The sequence below is a fragment of the Sander vitreus genome, chromosome 23, assembly GCF_031162955.1.
Source record: "Sander vitreus isolate 19-12246 chromosome 23, sanVit1, whole genome shotgun sequence".
Lineage (NCBI taxonomy): Eukaryota > Metazoa > Chordata > Actinopteri > Perciformes > Percidae > Sander > Sander vitreus.
In genome coordinates, this window is record NC_135877.1 from 14885588 (window position 1) to 14910109 (window position 24522).

General features: G+C 41.4%; 1 protein-coding gene across 1 annotated transcript in view; it reads left to right on the forward strand.

Annotated features, from left to right (window-relative positions):
* snd1 (staphylococcal nuclease and tudor domain containing 1) overlaps positions 1 to 24522 on the forward strand; it is a 179365-nt gene that overhangs the window by 4395 nt on the left and 150448 nt on the right. Inside the window, exons 4-10 of the mRNA XM_078281396.1 lie at positions 258 to 339; positions 5499 to 5659; positions 7432 to 7523; positions 8836 to 8994; positions 9099 to 9205; positions 9805 to 9895; positions 15411 to 15515. Coding sequence (XP_078137522.1) covers positions 258 to 339; positions 5499 to 5659; positions 7432 to 7523; positions 8836 to 8994; positions 9099 to 9205; positions 9805 to 9895; positions 15411 to 15515 — 797 coding nt within the window. The remainder of the gene's footprint in view (positions 1 to 257; positions 340 to 5498; positions 5660 to 7431; positions 7524 to 8835; positions 8995 to 9098; positions 9206 to 9804; positions 9896 to 15410; positions 15516 to 24522) is intronic.

Here is a 24522-nt window from a genome sequence, read left to right on the forward strand (position 1 = left end):
GTACCCGCTGCTAGCTTATCAGCAGCAAGTACGATTTAACTGAGAATTGTTTGTAATCAACCATTAAATCGGCACCCCTGCAAAAGCGAATTTGTATATGTAGCTAGACGTCCCTCTTATCCTAAATGCCAGCACTCATGATGGCCTCATGTCCAATCAAATTACCTGACCAGAACTAACTGCTAATAGTTAACTGCTAACTAATCATGCTGGTCTAAAAGTTTGATAAGTTGTTTTCTCTGTCCTCCTCATTTTAGACACAACAGGTGAGAACATTGCTGATTCTTTGGTGAACGAGGGCCTTGCCACAGTCCGCAGGGAAGGAATCCGGGGCAACAAGTAAGATTTTTTGCATCTCTGCTCCCTGTAATGTTTGTTTGTTGACATGAATGGCACGACACTTATAGTACAGTACAGTTCCACGCGCTTAATATTGTCTTGTCAGGTGTAAAACACTCACTATTAGAACATTCAGCAACACGTTAGCATGAAACTGATACTTATGCAGAAGAAGGTTAGGTTTTCATTCTGTCCGTTTCTCAGCTTTTTGGTAAGATTAGTTAAAGAAAATACATTTAGATGAAATGATGTGTGTACTGATACGATTGTAATCCAATATCCCACACAGTATGTGACTGTACCATATGTCAAAGTTTATCTTTGGAATATCTAATTGTTGCATATCAGATTCTCTGGTATGTATTATATTTGTTATGATGCCATAATCGGCTACATTGGCGTGGCTGACCTGTGTCATTATACAAGAGACTAATATCATAAACGCTTTCCCTCTAAAACCCTTTGCTTAATCAATGTGGTTGATGTACTTTTGGTCATCAAAGCTGGTTTTAGTTTGCAACTTTACACTGAGTGAGGCGGAAATAATTGTTGGCAACATGGTGTAATTTTCGTGTAGCAGCACAATACTGGTAAGTCTGTGGGGGTACAGTCCTCAACTAGTAGACTGTAGAGAATTGAGATATAGCCATGGTGTCCCAGATGGTGGCAGTATTACCCTGCTGCTACAATTATGTCCCTCTGAAACTCTTTTCTGCCACATTGCCCTTACACAGTAATCCCCTGAACATACTTTCACACCCAGCGCTATATGACAAAGTACTGTATATCCCCCCCAGTGGCGGTATTTGCACATTACACACATTACAAGCAGTTTCACTCATGTTGCTACATGTGCATCTTCCAACATGAACGGAGATGATGTGAAATTATGCCGCTAATGACCCATTTCAAGCATTCTGCGCAATGGCCCAGAACAAGCACTAATGTAAATGATGCTTTAAGTGTAAGCAGGCACCATTTGGCCAAAGGGGAGCCCCATTACTCAGTGAGGACTGAGGCCTTAGTTTTTCCCTCAGTGTGCTAGCCTCCAATATCATTACCCTTCGTGATTGGCTATGTTGATCATGCTAACTATGATGTGATCATAATTATGGGGGACGATTATAACGATGATGGCTTTCGGACACTGCAGTTAAACGCGTTCAGACGCTGACTGCGGCTTGGGAAATTCACAATGTTCAGGCTTGTTTGGTTTATTAAAGCAAGAATGAATACACTGTCTTAACTCTCTCACTCAGTCACTCACTCACTCACTCACAAGATGGATTGAATGTTCATTTCTGTCCACTTTTGAATATGTTTAAAATAAAATATGTATCAATTGTGTATTTTGAACACAATTAACAGCTTTTTGGACAGCATTTTCTGTAGTGGTACTTACCCAATTTGAGCAAATTAATTCACCTTGACATGCCACATTGGAACAGAGGATTGATTCCAAGTAACTTCTCAGCACAGATAGCCTAGTGTAGAATTATCTTTGAGTACTTTTTTTTTTTTTATGGATTTTCAGATCTGAAACCAGCAACATGTGACATTAGCACAAATACTTGTCATTGTTCCATTGACTTAAATTCCTCAATAACATCAAGTCATTGTTATTTCACTGAAGGATCAGCTTTACACCAAGTTCTTTCTTTTTTTTGCTGTCTGGTATCGTTCTCTTCCTTGTATAGCCTCCTCAATGTTCGCTAAATGCATCACAACACTGTTGTTATGGAATGGCATATCCCATAATGGCTTTTATGATTGCATTTAAATTATCCCAGACATGCTTTGGTTTAGTGCACTCACAAATCATGAGTATGGCTTTCCTCCAGATCATCACAGAGCCTTCAGCATGGTTGTAGAGTGGTTTGATCTTGGGTGTTATGAAAAAAACACATTAAATCCTTTCAGCAGAACTCTCCATACTCATCCAAGTTGTTTTTACCTGAAAGCATCCTTCCATTTGTTAGTTACACTAAGTGTATGACTTTTTTTTTTTGCCCTACAAAGTCATAATCCTGACTTTTATAAGCACAAATATATTATTTATTACTTGCAATCTTAAATCTGCTGACGTGTGCAACAGAAAATATTCTAGTCTAGTCTCATACTTTAAAGTTTACCATTAATGAATTATGTGATTTTTATTTTTTTCTCTGTCAGCTTAAGCTTCGGGCTACATATTGCAGCTGTCGGTGTCAGGCAGATTTATCTTTATTTAAATCACACAGATGAGATTTTGGGTTGCTGTTGGAGACTTCATCATTTGAGCTTCACTTTAACTTGATCAGTCATAAAAAATGCTGTCCTTGGTGCTGAACGATACAGTGATTGGTACAGACACATTAATCAATCTACTCTACTCAGTCTTTCATCTCAGTCTGCGTCATTCAGTCAGACTGCTTTTTCTTAAAAAAAAAAAATGCTTTATCCATTCACTGAGGTGGCTAGAGCCTGAAAATTCCGCTTTCATGGCAATACACTTTCCTTTTGAAAAATGAAAACCACAGACAGGGGGTTTGACTGATTGGTTTATATAACGCCCACCCACCAGAGCAGAAGGGAGCTACATTAACATGGAGACCAACTGTGCTTTATAATCCTCCACATCTCCTTTTAACTGGAGCCCCGGAGGAGTTCTGATTAAGAGGTGTAAACGTCTGGGGGGGAGATGAACTGTGCTCATTTGGGCCTCGCTGCTCACTAGGACTGGTACCCCTCCAGTCAAGTATACTAGGGAACATAGCTGAGTCCTTTGCAGCGGCCCGGGTTCGACTCCGACCTGCGGCCCTTTGCTGCGTGTCATCCCCTCTCTTTCTATCCCCCTTTCCTGTCTATCCACTGTCACTATCGAAAAAAAGGGAAAAGCCCCCCCCCCAAAAAAAAAAAACAAACAAACAAACAAAAAAGTATACTAGGGAACATGACTTCCTACACCATCGAAACTGTACAAAGACAACAGGGAGCTGTAAAACAGCTTGCTAAGGTTCAACATTTTGTATCTATTTAAAGTATTTTTGGTTGCACACGGGAGGCCATATTGATAAAGAGATATAGCCTACATTGTGTTCAAATAAAAAAGGAATTGGAAAGGTTGTTTTTTTTTCTTGGCCCTTGTTCCTCCAGTAGCGTCTCTCAGTATTGCACTTTCTTACCCATCAATATTTCTGATTTCAAGCATTGTGTTGGTTGGAAGGAGTTGCTGACCTAAAAAGAAACCAGTCTATTTGGAGACATGGATAAGTTCACTATCATCTGCCTCCACACACGGTTATTTCTAAATCTTAACCAATCTCTGCTTGTGAGTTGCCTTCCATTTATTTCTGTGGCTTTACAATGTCTGCTTTCCTTGATTGCATTGTTAGTTTCCCTCACTCTATCTTTATTATAACTTCCTGTTCCTGTTTAACACTTACATTCAAAGTAGCTTAAACACAATTGACTTCTGACAGAACGTTTCACTATTGTTGCTCAGTAAGCAAGACACTGTTTTGATTCAATTTGAAGTAAGTAGCTAAATCAGTGTAGAGGGGAACTGGACTGGATGGATTTTGGGCATGAGTCCAAAAGCCCAATTAGGAACACACAGCTGGAGAACAGGGCATGTGTGTGTTTGTGTGTGGCGTTTTTAATTGAGACCCACTTTGTTGCTTCTCCAAAGTGAACAGTGTCTTTTAGGCAGCAAGATGTGAAAAATTCAGTTTGTGTACAGTTCATTTTTTAAAAGCTTTAGTCACTATTGCTATTCCAATATCAATCGGGCAGCCATTGCTTCTAGGAAAAACAAAAGCCTGTTGGCCATTTGAAGTAATGAATAATTAAAGATATACAAGGGCCCTTAAAAAGCATTAGGCCACACAATTTAGAGAGCCAGCATGGAATTAATTGTGGCGTTTGTAGCCAGCTGCGTGGTTGCTTTTGAAGGAGCTGTCAAACACTGTTATTGTCTCTTGACAAAATGCTCGGATACATTTTTTTTTTTTTTAAAGCGGTTATAATCTGGTCATCACCAAATCCAATACACATGCAGTCCTATACTTTTAATGAGCACTTGTAGATGTTGAAACTTACAACCAATGGGAGTTTTGTTGCACTGAAAAGCTACAACTGTTGCTGTAATTTGATGAATAGTAATGAACCCATCATGGTAGAAGTTAAAAGACCTTCCCCATTGGCTACAATATGTTGTAATTGTTCTCGTTATGGTGATATTTGCCTACTGGGACAAGGCTTTGGGTAGCCCATGTTTTAACACAGCCTGAATTAGACCAATTAGAACATGTTAAAGTTAACAAGGGGTGCGACTCTGCAATCAAAACCTTTTCTGCTCATTAGCTACGGTAACTATCCATTTCTGACTGGTGTGAAATTAACAGGCTGAGATATATATATATATATATATATATTTTTAATTTAAAAATTTTGAATTTTACGCACTAAAATTCCTTTTTAATCGTCCCGGTCTGTTAAAATTGAATCCGATGAAAACTGAACGGTCTTAGGTGTTTCACACTGTGGCTGCACGCAAGTTCTTCTAAAAGAGAAGGCCCGAAAACAGGGTGGAAACATTTCTGCCGTATTGACAACTTTTGTTTTACATTCATTGGTCGAAAAACTGAAGCAAAAACCTCAAATTGATTAAAATCAAATAATCAAGTTGTAAGCAGGCCGTACAGCTAACTTCTACTCACTACATATAAAGAGATCAACTTATTGATTTTATCACTTTAACGGTTTCAAATAGGGGTGCACCGATCCGATATTAAGATCGCATATCGGTCCCGATATTGACAAAATATCCAATCCAGTTTTGTTAGTTTTTTTCCCCCTCTGTCGCACGTGTGTTGCATGCTGGAAGATTTGAGTGTACAAATAAATAAGAATTCAGTTATTTTGTCTTTAGTTAGGAAAGTAATCTTTAGTTAGGAAAGTCTGGTGCCTTTAGTCTCTTCCACATGGTGGAAGGAAGGTAAAGGTGGAAGGTGTACAGTATATTATTAATTCAACAACGGTATCGACAGATACACAAAGCCCAGGCATCGGTATCGGGACTGAAAAAGTCGGATCGGTGCATCCCTAGTTTCAAATGTATTTTGTGGGTGTTCCTTTATGTATGTCTTAAACTTTCCTCTTTACGTGTGTGTTACCAGTCCAGACCAGGCCAGACTCTGTGAATTGGAGGACCAGGCTAAGGCTTCCAAGAAGGGCCTGTGGAGTGAGGGTGGCGGTACACACACCATCCGCGACATCAAGTACATCATAGAAAATCCCCGCAACTTCATTGACTCCTTGCACCAGAGACCTATCAACGGTAATGTGTTTGGGAGGGGCATGCACACATCCACACTGATACACTCATACAAAGAAAGCTTGGCCTCAGCAACAAAGACACATGGCATACAAAAGCCTCTATTTTTTCATTTAAAAAACAAAACATTTGCAGGCTTTGTCAGAAATCCACCATTTTAGTTTGAAGATATTTCGTTCTAAATATCCACTTGAGGGCATGTAATGGCACACGCGATATCACCCTTCACCGGCTCATTCCTCCAATCTCTCATCTTTGACCCTTCCCGAGGTGTAATGTGCCTCTCATTTCATTTCCAGTTAACAGTGGCTCAGCTCATTTCACTACCCTTTAATTGAATGGGGAAATGAACAGGGGAAGGCTTTTTCGTTCTTTTATTTCTTGTTCTTACCATTTGTGAGAGACAGTCAAGGGTTCTTACAAAATTGGAAGCAAGCCAGCCGAAGCGCTTTAAATTGTGTGTTGAGTAGGTTTGGTTGAAAACCGGAATACCAACTTCTCCCTCATCTGCGTACGTGGACTCGTATACAGGCATATAAGTATACACAGAAAGAAGGCATATAGAGACTGAGAAATCCCATCATCACAATGCCATTTAGGTGTGAAATGCCTTTCACACAAGTGACTGACATCCTGTCCAATTACTTAAAGTACTTTAAAGGTTAGGAGCAACAGTGGAGTGATATGATTTTGGAGAAAAATCCAATGTAATACTTCAAAAGCTTTCCAAATAAATTGGTCTTACATCAAGCCTTGCTGTGTTGCAAATAAGCATCGTAAAACCTTTTTAAAGTGATACCTATACTCCAAAAGGCTATCAATGTCAAAGTTTGAACCTCCGTAGGTTTGAAAGGTGAATGTAAAAGCACGCACTAGAAATATGTAGATTCCTTCTTCCCAGATAGCAGTGGCTGTGGTCAGCTTGAGTGTATGCTGCCTTCAGTAGGGACGAGTATCAAAACATCCAGCGGATTTTCTCAAATGCACTTCTCCACTTTACATCCATAGGCTCAGTATGTTCCAAACATTTTATTGTTTTGGCAAAATATACTACTTGCATCTGAATTTCAGAGTGTTGACGGGAATAGCTTACCACTGAAGTAGTGTATTAGCTTCATTTTAGATAATTGTTTTAAACAAACTTTGCACACTGGCAGCAGTCGAGCAAATTCTTTTAAGCTTATCGCAGCCCTTTTATGCTGCGAGGAAGGAAGCTGCAAACCTTTTATCCAGCCACCTTTTTAAGCCTACAGGGGTGAGTGTTTGATAAAGCTTTTAGTTGGAGTATCACTTTAAGTGTACACAGTCTGCCAAGGAGTCCATGACGTTCTCTCCTTTGAGAAGGACCAGAGAGTGGTCCTTTTAGCGAGGCATCTCAATTCTACTGCTCAGTAAAACACTGTGGTTGTTTTCGACAGTTTTGAATTTGAGTGACACGCAGGGCATTGTTGAAAAGGGAAATCATATTATGACAATTTTCCCCGGGTGAAGATAGATTGAAATAAATTCAGATTTTCATTGGTCTGGCCCAACTAGCCTTGATGTAGCTTTCCTGAAAGTATCAGATATTCGGTTTCACCCTGGGTACCTTTATCATTCTGTCCTCGCCCTACATTTTCCCGTATGAAATATAGTAATTATAAGGTAAGTATAAGCTTTGTCCAGCCCACAAATAAGCAAGTCTAATTCGAGAGCTTGATGTCTGCATGGTCATTGCAGTTCAACATACTCTCCTCCCTTACATTCTGTTCTCCTTCCTTCCTTCCTTCCTGCAGCCATTATCGAGCATGTGCGTGACGGCAGTGTTGTTCGTGCCTTGCTGCTCCCTGACTATTACCTGGTCACTGTCATGCTGTCTGGAGTAAAGGTAACCACCACTTACTTGCTAAACTTACAGTGAAATGTTAAACTGTTGACCTTTTTTTATATAACTTTTTTTTTTAACAGTAGTGAGCAAATAAATAAATGTATAAATGGCTAAACCACATGTAGATAATATGGCAGTGGTCTGACAGTTTCCTCCACGCCCGTCTTTCACTTTACACTCACAAAAACTATTAATAAAGTATTATAATGTAAACAGTCCAGTCTTATTATGGATATTTATTTAAAAAAACGCATTAAAAGAGCTGCGGCTCCTTTTTTCCTCTCTTCTAAGTCTGTGGGTTTTTATTTAGATATGGACAGATACAAAAAAACATAGATAAACTTCAACAGTCATCTGATGTATGTATCATAGAGTTTTTAGCCGAAGCTAATTCTCAACACTTGTCACTTGTGTTTGTTCTACCAGTGTCATATCCGCTCCTCTAACTTTCCCCATCAATCCCTTTCACCAAGCCCCGATTTGCCAATGGACCACTCAAGATAACTTATCTTTTTCATTTCCCACTTGGAGATATTAAATCCATTTCAAGGTGTTCTTTGTTTCGTTGTTCAAAGGCTTGTCTGCTTGTCGGCCTGTTGTGTTTAGATCTGTCTGTTGTTTTGCCACGCTCAAAGGAGAATACAGATAGCGTGTACAGCAAGGTGACATTGGTTAAAAGTCGATAACAGTAGTACACAGAAAAAAAACGGATTATATCAAAAGAAAGTGTGCACAAAAACCCTCCTCGAGACACTGGTTGACTGCTGGGAATTATAGTAGACAAAATCTGTGCTTCTCTTGCAATGGGGATGTAATCGAATCAAACCCGACACATTTGAACCCATTTCCCATCGTTTAAAAAAAAATACCTTTTGATTGAAGTACAATCATTTAGGGCTGCACAATTAATTGCAATTGTATCGAAATCGCAATATGGGCTAGTGCAATATCCAAATTGCAGGGGGGCGCAATATTTGTTAATGGCAACATATGTGTCAAACCATTCTGAATTATGTATTGTGGTGCTGCAGAGATGTCCCGGCCTACAAATCGTATCCTACAGACTAAAGTAAAAAATCTGTGTTTGGTACAGATCCTTGCAAAAATCACACTATAATCATTTAAATTTCTTGAAGTGTTAATAATTTTCAATGAAAATGACAATAATGATACAAAAACGATCATTCCCTCCGATATCGTGAATCATATCGCAACCCCAATATCAGTCAAAACAATCGCAGTTAGATATTTTCCTCATATCGTGCAGCCCTACAATCATTATTGTGTTAATGTGCGTTTTCCTTCTCTCCAGTGTCCCACGTTCAAGCGGGAAGCGGATGGTGCAGAGTCACCAGAGCCATTCGCAGCAGAGGCCAAATTCTTCACTGAATCCCGCCTTCTGCAGAGAGACGTTCAGATTATCCTGGAGAGCTGTCCCAACCAGATCATACTGGGCACCATCCTTCACCCGGTAAGACACAGGACTTGGCACCCGGCGGTGGAAGTGCCATTAAAAGTCAGGCTTCCTGTCTCAATAATTGTTCTTTTAACTGTCCCTGTTTCCCGTTGTGTCAGAACGGTAACATCACAGAACTCCTACTGAAGGAAGGCTTTGCCCGCTGTGTAGACTGGTCCATGGCTGTCTACACCCAGGGAGCCGAGAAACTCCGAGCTGCTGAACGGTACTCGACACACACACACACACACACACACACACACACACACACACACACACACTCTTTTGTTGGATGGGATTTTCTGTTTGTCAGATGTTTTTCAAAATGATTGGATAAACAATTCCTAATAAACGTATCATTAAGCATTTTATTTGGTGACAAGCAAGCTGTCATGTCATATGTTATTAAATCCAGCCATTGCTCAGCTGACAGAGAAACGTGTAGGAATACACAATATATTTGGTGCTGGAAATCACTGTTCTGATCCAAGACCTAATAAGCAAAGAAAGTACATGGCAGATTCTTGAGGTATTGAAGATAATTGTGTAAATTAAATGGTATGCAAAGTTATACCACCGCTACTTGAGATGAACAGTCTCACTCGATTCTGCTGCAGATATATTCATTCCCTACAATTATCGCAGCCATGACTATGGGCTAATCATTTTGGAATTTTTCTGCTGTAATGAGCTTTTTTCCAGCCAAATGGATAGTTATTCACTTGATTAAGTCCTTTATTTCCTATGCATTTCTGGCTGATGTTGAGGACGACCACTGATGATGATGATGATGATGATGATGATTGTGATTTTGTTCTTGGCCAGATCTGCTAAAGAGCGCAAGGTCCGCATCTGGAAGGACTACGTGGCACCCACAGCCAACTTGGACCAGAAGGACAGACAATTTGTAGCCAAGGTGAGGTCCTGGAGTGGCTTTTTTTTTTTAAACTGTGTCCCGTGGGTGAAGGTGTCATCTCATAATTGGCACTCTTTCCTTTGGCCCCTAACATAATATCTTTCAATTTGGATCATCTTGCTTCCATTGAAAGTCCTTACTTATTTTTGAACTACAGCGCAAAAGCATCAGTTAGGTATAACACTTTTAGCGTGACACACAGACATTATCCTGCATGAATAAGACTTGGCTTTAGTTTAAAGCACCCATATTATGCTCATTTTCAGGTTCATAATTGTATTTTAAGGTTGTACCAGAATAGGTTTACATGGTTTAATTTTCAAAAAACACCATATTTTTGTTGTACTGCACCGCTCTCTCTCACTGCTGCAGATCCTCTTTTCAGCTGGTCTCTGTTTTAGCTACAGAGTGAGACCTCTTTTCTTCTTCTGTACTATCTTTGACTGCACTCGCACATGCGCAGTAGCTCAGATGTAGATCATGTCAGCTAGCTAGCTCCATAGACAGTAAAAGAGGCTGTTTCTACAACTTCGGTCAGTTACAAGGCAGGATTAGCTGGGAGACTTCTAAATGAGGGCACACATGTAAGTAGTTCTTTTGTAGATTATGGTGAACTTGTGTGTGTTGTAGCAGTGCTTTGCTATTGAGAACGAGGTAGCATGCTAACGCTACGAGGTAATGGTTGCGGTTAGCCAGCTCGTTTCGGCTTGTGACGTCACAAGCCGTGCCGATTTTGAACAGCTCACCCAGAGACTGAAGGCAGGACACATTCAGAAACTGTATCTCACTCAAAACAGCATGGATGGATTTTTTTCAAAGTTTGTATGTGTGTGGAAGCACCAGAGACACAAAAGAACCCAAAAATCCCAAATCCCAGAAAGTGTTTTTTTCATAATATGGGCACTTTAAAGGTGCTCTAAGTGATGTGACGTGTTTTTGAAGTGTTTTTTAGGCTACAACATTTTTTGTCACATACAGCAAACATCTTCACACTATCTGCTAGCTGCCTGTCCCCTGAACCCACTGCTCCTTCTTGTCAGTTATTGGCTGGAACACTGTTTGTTGTGATTCGTGGTGCAGGTTGGCGCAGTTTGTTTTTGTTGGCGTTTGTGGAGCCTGGGCTGTCCACAGAGACCACATTGTTTTACAGTGTGTTCAGGGGACAGGCAGCTAGCAGATAGTGAGGAGATGTTTGCTGTATGTGACGAAAAATGTTGTAGCCTAAAAAACGCGTCGCATCACTTAGAGCACCTTTAAAGGGGAGGCAGGTTGTTTCCCTTGCTTCCACCACTTGACGTCTACTGTGGCATTTCCACTTTTCTCCCAGCAGTGTAGCGGAAGCAGAGCCATTTGGAGGCTTCTAACAAATTATATCCTCCTGACACCTTATTTTCACATTTGCACCCCCCCCACTGAATAAAAAAACAAACAAAAAACCTTCACTGAAGGTACTAGGGGAAACACTTAACAGCAACAGAAAGGATAAAACATTTATATTATCAGTGTAAGCTGCTGTCAGATCTCTCTAAGAACCCCCTCAATAAAAGAGTATTGGATGGGGGCAGTAGGGGGATTGAGGTAACATTTGGTTGTGAGCTCCAGAGAGTGTATGAAAGAGGCAGAAAGAAAGGTAGAGGGTCCAAGAAGAAATTGAGAGTATGAGTTTGTGTGGAGAGGTATAGGGAGACTGAATTATGAAGATCCCTGGGACTATGCATGTCCTCTCTCATATCTTTGTGATGTTTAAAAAACCGCTATGGTACTGCACTGCTGATGCCCCCACTTCAACCTCTGGGGACTTTTCGATCTCTGTAGAACATTTCTCTGTCCTCCACCCTGCTCTCCCCCAAAAGAGACACAGAGGGATGGAATGGAAGGCCGTCAGCAGCTTCTGCACCATGCGTTGTGCAAGAGACTTCTCCAGATCATCACTTTTTTTATAGCGTTTATGTGGTTGGAACTATTTTCTGAAACATGAATATGATCTAAGATAGCTTGAAAAGTTGTAGGTAATAGTGTCAAAGGCCTCTAAAATGGCACTAGGACCACGCAACTCCAAAAACCTTTAGTTAAGTGGCAGACAGTTGTGATGGAAAACGTCCTGCTGACCCTGCAACTGCTTGAGGCATTTTAAAGCTAAGTACATATTGGGCAGGCTAAGGTTACTCAGGCCTGTCATCGCCCCTCCATACTTGTCCCTGTGACATTTGTCGGCACCTTATACTGCAATGCACCGACTCTCCCAGGGACACATCTATCCATCAATCTCATCATCATACACTTCTCTCCTCTTCCCGTCCTCTCTACGTTTCACTTCTTATTATCTGAGTGATGGATAGAGTGGAGGGGCAGAGCAGGTCCAATCCCCACAAGTCAATCCTGCTGACGCATCTTCCTTTTTGACTGTCTCGCCTCTCTCTCCTTCCACCTCTACTGGGACTGGAGAAGTGGATGTAGGCCAGGCCCCATACGTCTTCCTTTCCCCTCCTTTTCTTTCCTTTTCCTTCCCCTCCTCTCCCTTGGGTAACCATCAACCTGCGAGGTGATGGATAAAAGGTGACGTGGTGTAAACCCCTCTACCAGCCTCTCATCACTTGCTTGTCAGGAACACGGTCACTGTTGCTTTTGGGTTGACCAAATCCATAAGAAAATGGTCTTACAAATGCAAAACTAGAGTGTATTTGTGATGTCTGAGGATTATATGAAGAGTAACAGTGTGTTTGACAGTAGTATAGATGTCTTTCCATATAGTCTTAATACAGTACAATGTGAGTTTTCGTACTTGTACTAATGCAAGTGTGAAACAACCTACATTTTCAAGACATCCTAACCTAAAACTGGATGTGTTCTTTCGTACTAAAATGATTGTACAGCAACAGTATTCACTCCAGCTTACTGAAAATCCATATATATATATATATATATATATATATATATATATATATATATATATATATATATATATATATATATATATATATATATATATATATATATAGTACTTCTATAAGTTTATGTTGGAAAAAGGTGAAGAGTATTTTATGTACTGGTGCATAGGAGCAATTGCTTGGATGGACAGGAAGAGAAAATGGTACATCAACAAAAGGGAAAGAGATGGTATGAGGGCCTCTTGGCTGTTGGTATGCTGCATGGCCCAGTTAAAATAGTTCAGACAGAATGGTTACAAGGTCACACAGCTTCTTTTAAAAACTACATTTTAAGGAAGATGAGAAAAGGCTATATTGGTTCGTGCCCCAGTTAAAGTCAGTCAAGCGATTAGGTCAAAGTCTCTCTAGATTATTGGTGTCTGTGCCAGGATAATGTCCCAACAAAGCATTACATGCTCAACAGCCACCTTTTTTCAGCAGCACCCAGGGGCTGCATGCCAGCGTAAGGTGTTAATCATAAAATTACAAACACCACTAGTTTATTTGAAACCATGTAATTTGGGTGACAAATCTTCTCCACTGGCAGCAACACTGGGACACTACCATTAGGTGTTGCTTTTGAGGGAGATGACCTGACATGAGTAAGTAAAGTTCTGGCTGAGCCCTCGCTCGGCCCTGTGGTTGAAACCAACCTAATGGATTCGACTGACAACCGACACAGTCCCTGACAATAGCCAAGATCCTCCTTGCGCTATGACTGATCTTGGCCACTGCAGATGTCATGACGGCCATGGGCAGAGGGTGGCAGTAGATCCCCACCTCTCAGTATCAGATTGGACCAGTGAGTCATGCTGCCCGCCTATTTGTCTTCTCTGCCTGCTCACTCGACCCTCATGGCAGCTACTTTGCAAAGACTTTTTTTTGCACTATCTATTCTCCATCTTTTCCGCTGTCTCTGTTCTTGTGATATTTGCTAAGCGATTACACTCTGTCTTTCTGGCTCGCTCCATCTTTCTGTTCCTTTATCTTAGTGCAACCCACGGCTGATAATTAGCCCGTAAATGCAGTGCCATTTTCTTCTGCTCCTGCCACATTCTCTCTTGCACTTTATTTACTTGGGCAGGCCATGAAATTACCTTGTTACAGTGTGAATTTGTGTAGGCTGGTGTGCATGCATGTGTGTTTGTCGCCGTGTGCATGCATGCTCCCCCTCGCACTTACTCATTGCACCTCGGTCTCTCTGTCTCTCTCCCTCCTGCTCCCTATGTCTCTGTATCTCTCCCACTCAGCTCAGTGATTAGTATATGATGTATTTTGGCTGCTGTTGTGGGCAGCCTATTTAGCATGTGGGCTGGTCTAATTTCTGTTCTCTGGTGGCAAATGCAATGGCAGTCTGATTTGTTTTAATGGAATAATGAATCCCCCAAAGAGCCTAATACACATGGATTTGTGTTCGCTATACACTAACAAAAAGGTTTAACTCCATCTCAATAACTTAAAAAGGATTTTTTGGTTATTTTTTTTTACCACACAGTCAGCCACACAAACACCCACATGGTCCAAATTGTTCTTGAAACATGGCTCCAACCGGCATCTCTCACTTTAAGGACTCTAGCTTGAGCACAGCCTACATATGAACCACAGTTTGAGTGATGATGAGGCCATTTAATGCACATGTGGGTGGCAACATGTGTAGGGCGATTGATTTCTCAGTCTCTAGCAAGCGGCCTACTTAAAGGCTCTGGGTTTGGATGCCTCCTCCATCTCAGTCACATTATACCCCCAATCTGTCTTTTTACTTGGAAGGGCTCTGGCACATACCGAGGTTGGGTTGAGTTACTAATATTAATACTCTTGTGAACTGTAATTTAACAGGTGTGGCTTTGAACATCCACACACATTCTTCCGAACTGTACGCGCCATAGACTGTGGTTGCTACCTTTGGTACACAGAGAAATGGCATTTAAATGCCAAACATAAATTAGTCTGCATCTTTAGTTACGCTTGTAAAGGTCTCCAGAGCAAAATGCTGCCAGCCAATCGTTGGGAAGAGGGCTGTGAAATGCGCTACCAGTCTATCTTTAACAGGATGTTTGTGTTTTAAAGCTTTCTCTTTCTCCTCCCTCCCTCCCTCCCTCCTTCCGCCAATCCCCCAGATAGCAGAACGTCCTCGCTCTGTCCTCCAAACCTTGCCGGCCTGCTGGGACGACTTAGTTCGCTTACTTACTCAGTCACTCAAGGATCACTCTTTCTCACCCCCCGCTTTCAGTGCTTTCTGCTCGTGACAGCACGACGATCTGCACTGTCACTCTCCTTCCACCTTTTGAATAGATCTTTTCCTCTCCATTTATCCTTTACCTGCTCCTTCACTTCCCATCTTTCTTTCAGTCTATCTTCTCATCCAAAATGCAATGCCAGTCTTTTTGCACCAACACTCCTACATCCTGCAGGGATGTGATTTTCTGTTTTTAGTTTTCTCCTTAGGGATTTACATGTTTGTTTGACCCTTAGATTCATTTCTTAATGAGTTTCTTGTCTTCCTTTTGGTGCTTTGTTCGCCTAGCACTTGTTTGTCCCTCTGTATTCATTTTACTCAATTCCTCTCCTGTCTTCTTCTGTCCCTCTAGGTGATGCAGGTGGTTAACGCTGATGCCATGGTGGTGAAGCTCAACTCTGGAGAACTCAAGACCATCCACCTGTCCAGCATTCGACCCCCCAGAATTGAGGGAGAGGTACAAACAAATGTGTCTGTCTGCCTGCATGTGTGTACACAGCTTTGCCCAGAGTGAGTGGCTACTTGTGTGTGAATAAGCCACTGAATGTTGTTCTATGTGGGAGAGCTTGCGGTTTCGCGTGGTCAGTCAATGAATTCGAAGCTCCACAGAGATGACTTGTGTCACTGCTGTCTCGGATGTCTTGACAGAGTTGGTTTATTTTCATTTTAAGTCAAACACAAGCTGTTTACATCTTCCTCCACAAATTCCTGAATATGTATCCATCTCTCTCCGCTTCCTCCGCTCTCACTCATGCCTGCTTCTCTTCCCTTACACATTAGTCTTGTCTCTCTCTAAACAACCGTGGAAATAATTTTGACCACTTGGTGGCGCCCCTGCAGTTGGGGCACATGCAAACACAGTGAGACACCTGCACACACCCAGTGTTTGCAGCACTGCAGAGAGTGAAGATCGATTTTTCCCCTTTCCCCTCCACACTCCCCCCTTTTTCCTCAGAATCACTTCAAAACTGTGAAAACATACACATATATACATGCTTACACACTCATACCTAGTCACAACAATGTGTTTTTATCTATACAATAGGCAGTGTCTTCAAAAAAAACTGCGTGTATGTAGGCAAGCAGACACACACGTCTACTGTGCAAATCTCTTCTCTCCCCCCTCCCCCCGCCAGCTCTGATTATGAAAGCATTTATTGGTTGAACTACAGCGCTTTTCATCAATATACAATTGGAACTTGCATTTCTTATTCTTCCAAACTTTTCATTTCAAAATTGTATTTTTTTTCCCCCCGTAAAGGACTGATCAATTTTATTTCTGTTACCCTTTGTGTCTGCATCCTCTAAAATGCTATCATTTTCTAAATAACAGGCTCAAGATGTCTGAAAATGTCACTTCCATTAATTAGAAAGCTTTATTGTCACAATAGTAGTGCTTTTTTTTTTTTTCCCTTCTCGTTTTTGTCAGATATTTCCATATTTAGAATGAAACCCTTTTCTCTTTGTTCAACTTGTCTGAGGCTGTTTGACAACCATTCCTCCAGTCAACACATTGTTTACTGTAATATCCGTTTATGAGCAAGTCATATCTCCCATTTCCTTGTTCAAAGAGGTATGAGACAGAGAGGGTGTTGTGCTTCTGTCTGAAGCACAACTGAAACAGTTGTAAAAGTCAGATTTCAGAATGTATTTGTTTTTATTGACTCCTCTCTCCGCATGTTTTGTCATTTTATGGTTTACCCTTTCCTATCTTTTCCTCTTTACTGTTGCCTATTTTTTTTATACCCTAGCCTCTCCCTCTCTCCCCTGGTGTCGTTAGTGCCTCGTATCATTAAGAGACAGCTTTGTATCTCTCTCTGCCTCCCTCCTTCCCTCCCTCCTTCTGTTCTCTCCTCCTCTCCCTTCTCCTCCACAGTCACTTTCTTCTGCCGTCCTCTCCCTCTGGGTGTGCACACTGTGGTCATATTGTTGACCAGCACCGTTGCCCTTCGTGTGTGTTTATTCTCCTTAGCTCTCTGTGGTTGTAACAAGCTTGTGGACAAAAAACATTTCTCCATTTTGTCTCTCTGCCCTTTCTCCTGTTCCTTAAATTACTTAGCGTTAGCTCCCAACTCTTTTCTGCCCTGGTCCTTGCCGCTTTTGGAGATTCTTTTTTTCTCTCATGTTAAATTTCCTGATTTACTTTCCCATCTTTTGTGCTTTCTCCTTTTATATTACTGTTGAATTTCCACTCGTGTTTGTCTCTCTCCTCCTTATTTTTCCATCTCTTTCTCTCTTTCAGTGCCTGGCTGTATTCTGTCTGTCACTCTGTCTTTGCCTGCACCAGATGCTTCAACACTATACGTTTTGTGCTTCATTACACTGTCGTATGTTACAGGGAGTATGGGAGAGTGAGCCCAGATGTGAATGTGTATTGTTTTAGTGTTATATTAGCACAATGTTGTATTGCTATTTCTTGCACTTCATGCATATTTAATTGCTCGTGTGGTTGTGTGTGGGATTTTTCATGTAAATACTCTGCATATTTATCACACTCAGTCTGTCTGGGTACCAGTTTACTGGGCTAAAAGAGTGAAATTTGTCGAAGCCTGGATCCACTATTACAAGCCCTGTGAGTTAATGATGACTTATGTTATCCGTCTTGAACTAGAAGATTATGTTCAAATTTACCTGCATAAGTAATGTATTTTTTGCATTGCAAAGTCTATTACTAGCTGTTAAAGCTATAGTGCGTAGTTTCTGTCACCCCTATGAGGAATTTTAAGTAATGACAACAACACTGTCGGCGCGTCCACATGATACAGTCTTCCGTGATCGCGTCCCCACCCCTCGTCCACACAGTTGCTAGTAGCCCAAGACGACACGGAGGATTAAAAAACATGATGGACTCTTCAGAAGAGGTCATTATCTTCACTCGAGTTTCTGCACGAAAAAGTTTTAAACCTAGCCATGCTGAGAAATACAGAGAGAGTTGTGTGGGGCTGATACTCTTAATTAGCTTTGTAGCAACTCATTTGCCAATGGCTTGAATGTAACGGACATTCAGTAATATCAAAAAGTTACACACTAAAGCTTTAGCAAGTTAAGGGGGGAAAGCATGTGTAAGACTGAAGTGAAATGATATCGGATAACCGAAAGTATGAAGGCGCCAGAGTCACAAGATATTAACTATATCATAGCCAGTGCTTCCTATAGGTGTCTGCAGAAAGAGTCTTTTTTTGGAGGTGGTCTTACATAAAAACTGCATTTTGTGTATTGATAAGGGTGTTCATTGTGGTGGTTTGTTAGCTAGTTATTTCTGTCTGTAAGCTAAAGAGCTGCCTGTCTGTAATGCTGTTGGCTCAGCTTTGAGTGTTGTCGCTATGGCAGCAATGCAGAGTTGTGATATGTTTACTGAAGCTGTGATGAGCCCTTGGACCGTAAGGTAGAATAGAAGCAACTGACAGAGAAGCACTGAAATTCCTCTGATAACTAAATATTGTTTTTAATGTTCATGCATGTAACACCGGAATTTCCCCAGTGTGGGATTAATAAAGTCTGTCTTATCTTATTACTTATCTTACTTGACAATTTTATGTCCAGTCTCATTTGCCAACTGGGCTTGTGTCTGATCACTAAATAAGGCAAGTGAGCCGTTACCTTAGTCGAGCAGGGGAACTTAATTTCATGCCCTGTCTACACTTATTTACACATGCAGATATAGCAGTTCACATTATGTTATTGAAAGTCATTCTGAACTTTCAGTACTATAGCTCGAACTTTAAAGGCAATCAAATCTATCATTTAGCACCTCCAAATATTGGTGTTTACCTGCCAAGTATTTGTAAAGAAGAAACACTTACCAGCCACGGCCAACAGCTGCGGGTACGATTTTATTTATTTTTCACTTTTGTTAGTGCACATATGTAAGAAGCATAGATGCAATGACAACACACACAACCAGATAACTGCTTTTTGTGAGGTTGTAAGCGGCAGGGATGATTCCTACCTCAGAGGTCACAGCAGGTATCTCTCAGCCACGAGCTCCACACACACACTGACATCATGTGAGCCGGCTTTTTGCTTACATTGCCGCAGACAGACACAAAGACATCGTTACAACGCACGCACGCGCACACGCTTGGTTAAGCTGCATTAGTCTATGTCGGGAAGCATCTTGGAAATTGGCGTCAGCATGTGCACAAACATGGATTAGAAACACATGTGCTGTATGTGTGCATATCAAATCCACTCACAGAGGTGTGCATGTTATCACTGTAGCCCATCTATGAACCCAGAAAATCTCCAGAGAAAAATAAAACTCAGAAATGTGGGATTGTGACAACTGTGTGTGTGTGTGTGTGTTGCATTATCTAGAGGTCTGTGGGGATTTTCTGTTGCCAGTTGTCATTATTATCTCTGTCTGTCTGGATGTGTCTGTGCACTATTTGACCGTGCATTCTGCAAGCAAGGCCATTTATGTTTGTGTCTGTTCGGGGGGGAACCGAGGCCAGATGCGATGTACAAGTGCACTGATGAACTGTGACCGTTTCTGCCATCCCCTCCTCCTCCTCCTTCCTCCCATCTCCTCTGGTTCCTTTTAGTCTCCATGCCCCTCTCGTCACTATACTAATTGTGCTCAGATTGACAGATTGGTGGACCAAAGGTGTCTAGCTGCAGCATAACATATGCACACAAATGTCCTCACTTGCTCTCTTCCCACTCCTTTTTCCTCTCATTTGGTACCCCTCCCCCCCAGTGTAACTGCTGTGGCATATCTTTAGATGTGAATTATTTTGAGCTTGGGAGTTGGAGTCAGCTTTTTGTTCTCTCTCCTCCTCCCTCTTTTCTCCCCCACTTTTTTGCTCTTTTTCGTCATTACTCTTCTGTGCAGCAGGACAAGCCCAGGGTAAACATGCGTGGGGGAGAGAGATTTTATTCAGTGACTCACTGTTACACCCTCTCACTCAATCGCTCACAATCGGTTTGTTTGGATATGTTGGTGTGCATCTGCTTTGCCGAGGTCTTGAGTGTTTGTGTGTCTCTTGCATTGAGATGCATCTGTATGCTTATGTGGTTTAAGTAGGGTTAAGAAGAGTGCTGATGGAGCACATAGAGAGGTCAACTCACTGTCCTTATGTAAGCCAACACAATGACTACGGCTCATCCCCACTCTACTCCATACAGCCCTGCCCACTCATGTAACCTCTCTACAGTCCCCCTTTGTGTGTGTTGACTTTGTAGATGATTTAGTCTTTACATACATCTTTCTCTGTCCTGTCTGCTGCTGCCTCCCATAAGCCACCTGTTTATCTCGTTGCCTCTCTCCCCCTCTCTCTTTTCTTTCATCTTCTTATTTTTACTTTCACATTATTAGGTTTATTTTTATACTGGAGCATAGCGCACTGATTAGCATTTCTGTAAATACGACTGTGTCAACACAGGTCTGAAAAGTCTGGCAAAGTATGTGGGCAGAATCTGACAATTTCCACATCTTCATAACTATGTGAAGTACATCAGAATGTACATCATTTTGTATCAAGTGCTATACAGTAATATGTTTCCGTTGCTTGTGAATGCACATGACATCAAGACATAAAGGTCTAAAAGAAGTGGTGGAATATGGAAACAAATGTGTCAGGTACAGGTTCACCTGTATAGGGCAGAATGCTCAAATACAATGAAAGTGGATAAAGAAATCATCCAAATGCTGTCCAATAGAAAATGTATATAATATACCAAGCAAAAACAAAACCATAACATGGGAGCAAAAGACAGACATACAGGTAAGAAGATGACCGCTATCAAACAAGTAACAAAACAGCAATGTGAAAGACATAAATTGGGAGAAGGCTTGGGTGTTGTTTTAATAGACTTTTGGTTTGTGTAATGCAGTAAGATATTTGTGTTAACTTCCTGTGGTTTTTCAGAACAGAATCGGGCTAATTTAATCATGCAAATGTCACTGTAGGAATATCATTCTTGAAGTTTTATACTTTCTTATTTTCACTAAAAATTTGTAAAGATTTGAAGGAAGCAGTTTTATGGTAGCCAGCCTTTAGGCAGATGCACCCATCTGCTCCCTACTTTCTATTTGCGACTGTGGCTTGCTTCTCTTTTCCTACACTCCTCTTTATTTTTGTCTTTCCCTCCCTCCCTGTCCTTCTAATCTTATGTCTAGCCATGTGTGTGCCCTCGGCATGCCCCCAGCCTGGCATGACATGCTTTGACCTCAAGTTTTGGGAGGACGATGACAAGGGAGGAGGGTCGCCCACTTTGTGATTCACTTGTGCACTATTGGCTGGGCGAGGCAGATTGGTAGCCAATAGCCCTCCTTACTACTGGGTGAATATTCTTTGCCCCATTGCACCATTTGGCTGACCGTGTTGAAAAAGCAAGAACTTGGCTTGCTTGTGTAAGATGTACAAAGTTCTGCAATAGAAGATAACGCCATTGTTGCTTTTGAGAGACTGCATATTGTCAAGAGCACATATAATCAAAATAAAAATCAATCCTTTTTTGAATAGAATTTGTTTTGATACAGGCCATTTATAAATGGGCGCTTTGTGTTTGATACGGGTGCAATATATGCAGTATTATCCAGTGAAAGCTGTGCAAATTTGCTCTATGCTTTGAATAGTTGAATATATTCCTCAATATTGGAGATGTATTAGCAGGTAGCACTGCAGTTAGTCTAACCCTGCATCAGTGTGTCTGTCTGCAGGGCCAGCTAATCATGAATTGAGTGGCTGCTTGTTGGTACTACCATGGTACTACAGGTAATTTTAAATCTGATATCCAGGATCTCTCGAGTCTATCGTGGGATCAGTTTGTGTCACTGTAGTAATGACTTATTTGTATTCTGCTGTATGGACAATAATGCTGTGAATGTAAGGTTATTAAATTAGATGTATTAGATTTTCTATTGTAGTACCATAACCAGCTACATCCTTCATGCTCTTGCTTCAGGAAGTATATGCCTTCTCACTCTGTCTTTCTCTCCATCTTGCGTTCTCTTCCTCTCTCCTTCCCAGTCCTCTGCAACTATTTAATGCTTATGCGTGCACAATTGAATAATGGGAGGCATACAGTTGTAAATGTTGACTGTTTGGCTAAGGCTCCCAATGCTCTGCTTACTCAAAAAATAATGTCCACTTTGTCTGGGACACACGCACACAGCAGTGTATTTCTCTCAAAATATAGGTTGCACACAAAACACTCTACGCAATCAGTTCAATGCAAAACTAAGGCCAAATACTGTAGACTCCACCGCCACACATCAGAAAGCATAACGTGCTCCTGAGTCATGATTTTACCCTTGAAGTTCCAGAAGCTGCAAATGCTTCCAGCGGTAGCATCCACACATTTGCAGCCCAGCCCCTGCAGCCCTCCGACACTGTACAATCCAGCTAGCGTCATGCCTCTGCAATAGTCAAAGATGATTCCTGAGCTTTAGCTGGTAATTTGGAACGAAGGGAATTTACCCCAAATAGAACAGAACTCCCCCTGAGGATAGTGAGAGCAAACTGTTGTTATTGGGTCACGGTTAAGACATAGCAGTGACACTCTCCTCTTTCTGTAACCTTCCTGCAACTGCATAGAAACAGTTTAAGGATGGTGTACACAGGGTTTGTCTTAATGTAACAATGCTAATGTTGTCAGTTTATCTCCAACTGGAGAGGTTGACGTTGAAATTGGCTCGATAGTCTAATAATAATAGACTAATAGAATAATGGCAGTGGGCCCATTTATTTTCAACAATTTGGATTGCATTTAACTGGCAGGGAACACTTAATGTTCCTTTTGAATAACACTGCAACTGATGTAGCGTATTGTGGACTCCTTTTGTAGCTTGAACACAAAGCGGACCAGGCTCGTTTTTGAAATATTGGTTGTTGCAATCAATTGGCATCATTGATACCTATGACTGCTTGTGTTTGTAGGTGTAACATTTCCTCAAATTTTCTTGTTTTCAGAATCTTTCACCTTGCCGTCTTCAACTCAGCCCTGCTTCATTCCCCCAAAGACTTTCCAAAAGATGGAGAAGTAGCTTTTGTCCTCCTTGTCTGCTTCTCCACTCCTTTTGCCTAATTGGCATGGAGTGCTGACATTTACTCTTGGCCCTCAGTGGCATGTCTCCCGTTCTACAGTGAAACAGCTCATTAGTTAAATATGATTTTTTTTTTTTCTATTTTTTTCCCCTCCTCCTAGGTTCATTATTTTCTTTTCCCTGTTGAAGTTGTCCTGTTTGTTTTTGGAGTACTACCATGAATATGCTGTGTGTAAAAGCCCCTTAGGATGTAAACGCACCATCATTCAGTGTCTGGGAATTGTCTTTAATGTATGACATTACGAAAATATGCTCCAAAAGAAGGATTTCATCCAAGCAATGCCCGCTTGGTTAAAGTTATCCTCATCCCCAACAGTGGACAGCTTAGTCTGCACCTCGGGCACAAAATGCAGGATTCCTGGCTGGCAGTCCTCCTAAAAGGCCCCATCATCCCACCGCAACTGACTTGGTAGGGATGAAAGACCCTGACAATAAGCCCCGACTGACACAAAATGGAGGAGATCGGCTCTTGGCTGAGCGGTGTGGGATTTCCGCTAGCCATGTGTGAGATTAACTCACCTCCGAGGTTCCATGCTGTGCTGACTCCGCTAGTGAAAGTGGAGAAGGATGATAATGAGGGAGTAAGAAAAGGAAGATGAAAATTATTAAACTTAAAGGTTATTACATTCCTGCCAAGGTTAAAGGAACTGGCTGTTGGATTTGGCAGTTTCCAGAGCTTCATTACCAGGGCCAATCCAACAGGCCTTCTGTGCATTCATGTTGAGATTTACTCAAAATATTAACAATATTTTGTAAGGTAAATTGTCATTTAAACATTGCTCGGTGTAAGATTTTTCCAGCAGTGGAGTTTGTCCCCACAAGATTTATCTGAAAGACCTTAATGGAGCCACAAGCACATGCTCGAACATACAAACACATGCTCACACAGCCTTTGCTCCCCATGTGTTCTCTTCACATCCATCAGCCCAGCTGTGTGCCACACCTGGCAGCTCCGAACAACTGGAGAGGCATTAAAAATGAATGAAAACCATTGAAGAGAAGAGGAAATGAGGAATTAATCCAACCCTGTGTGTTCATTTGAAAGAGTGTTACTTCTGTTTGTAGAACAGATAATGATGGCATTCATAGAAGATTGTGGGAGGGGCAGGAGTGGTGAGCATACTGGTTTTGTCATTTCTAGCCTTGGCGCCTGTCGTTTATTTTCCCAACTGCATCATTGTCATTTGCTGTACATTCTTTTTTTTTAATTTTTTTTTTATCTTGTCCCTACAAAAACGGCACGTGTGTGTGTTTGTCTCAACACTGGGAGCAACACAAAACCTCAGCATCCTTTTGAAAATGCAAATGGGTTCTATTTGTGGCCTGCTCCTGTCAGAGAGTGGGTGAGCGTATTGAGGGAAGTTTGTGTGCAGCTGTGTGAGTGTACGTGTGGCTACATATGTCTGTTTATGCG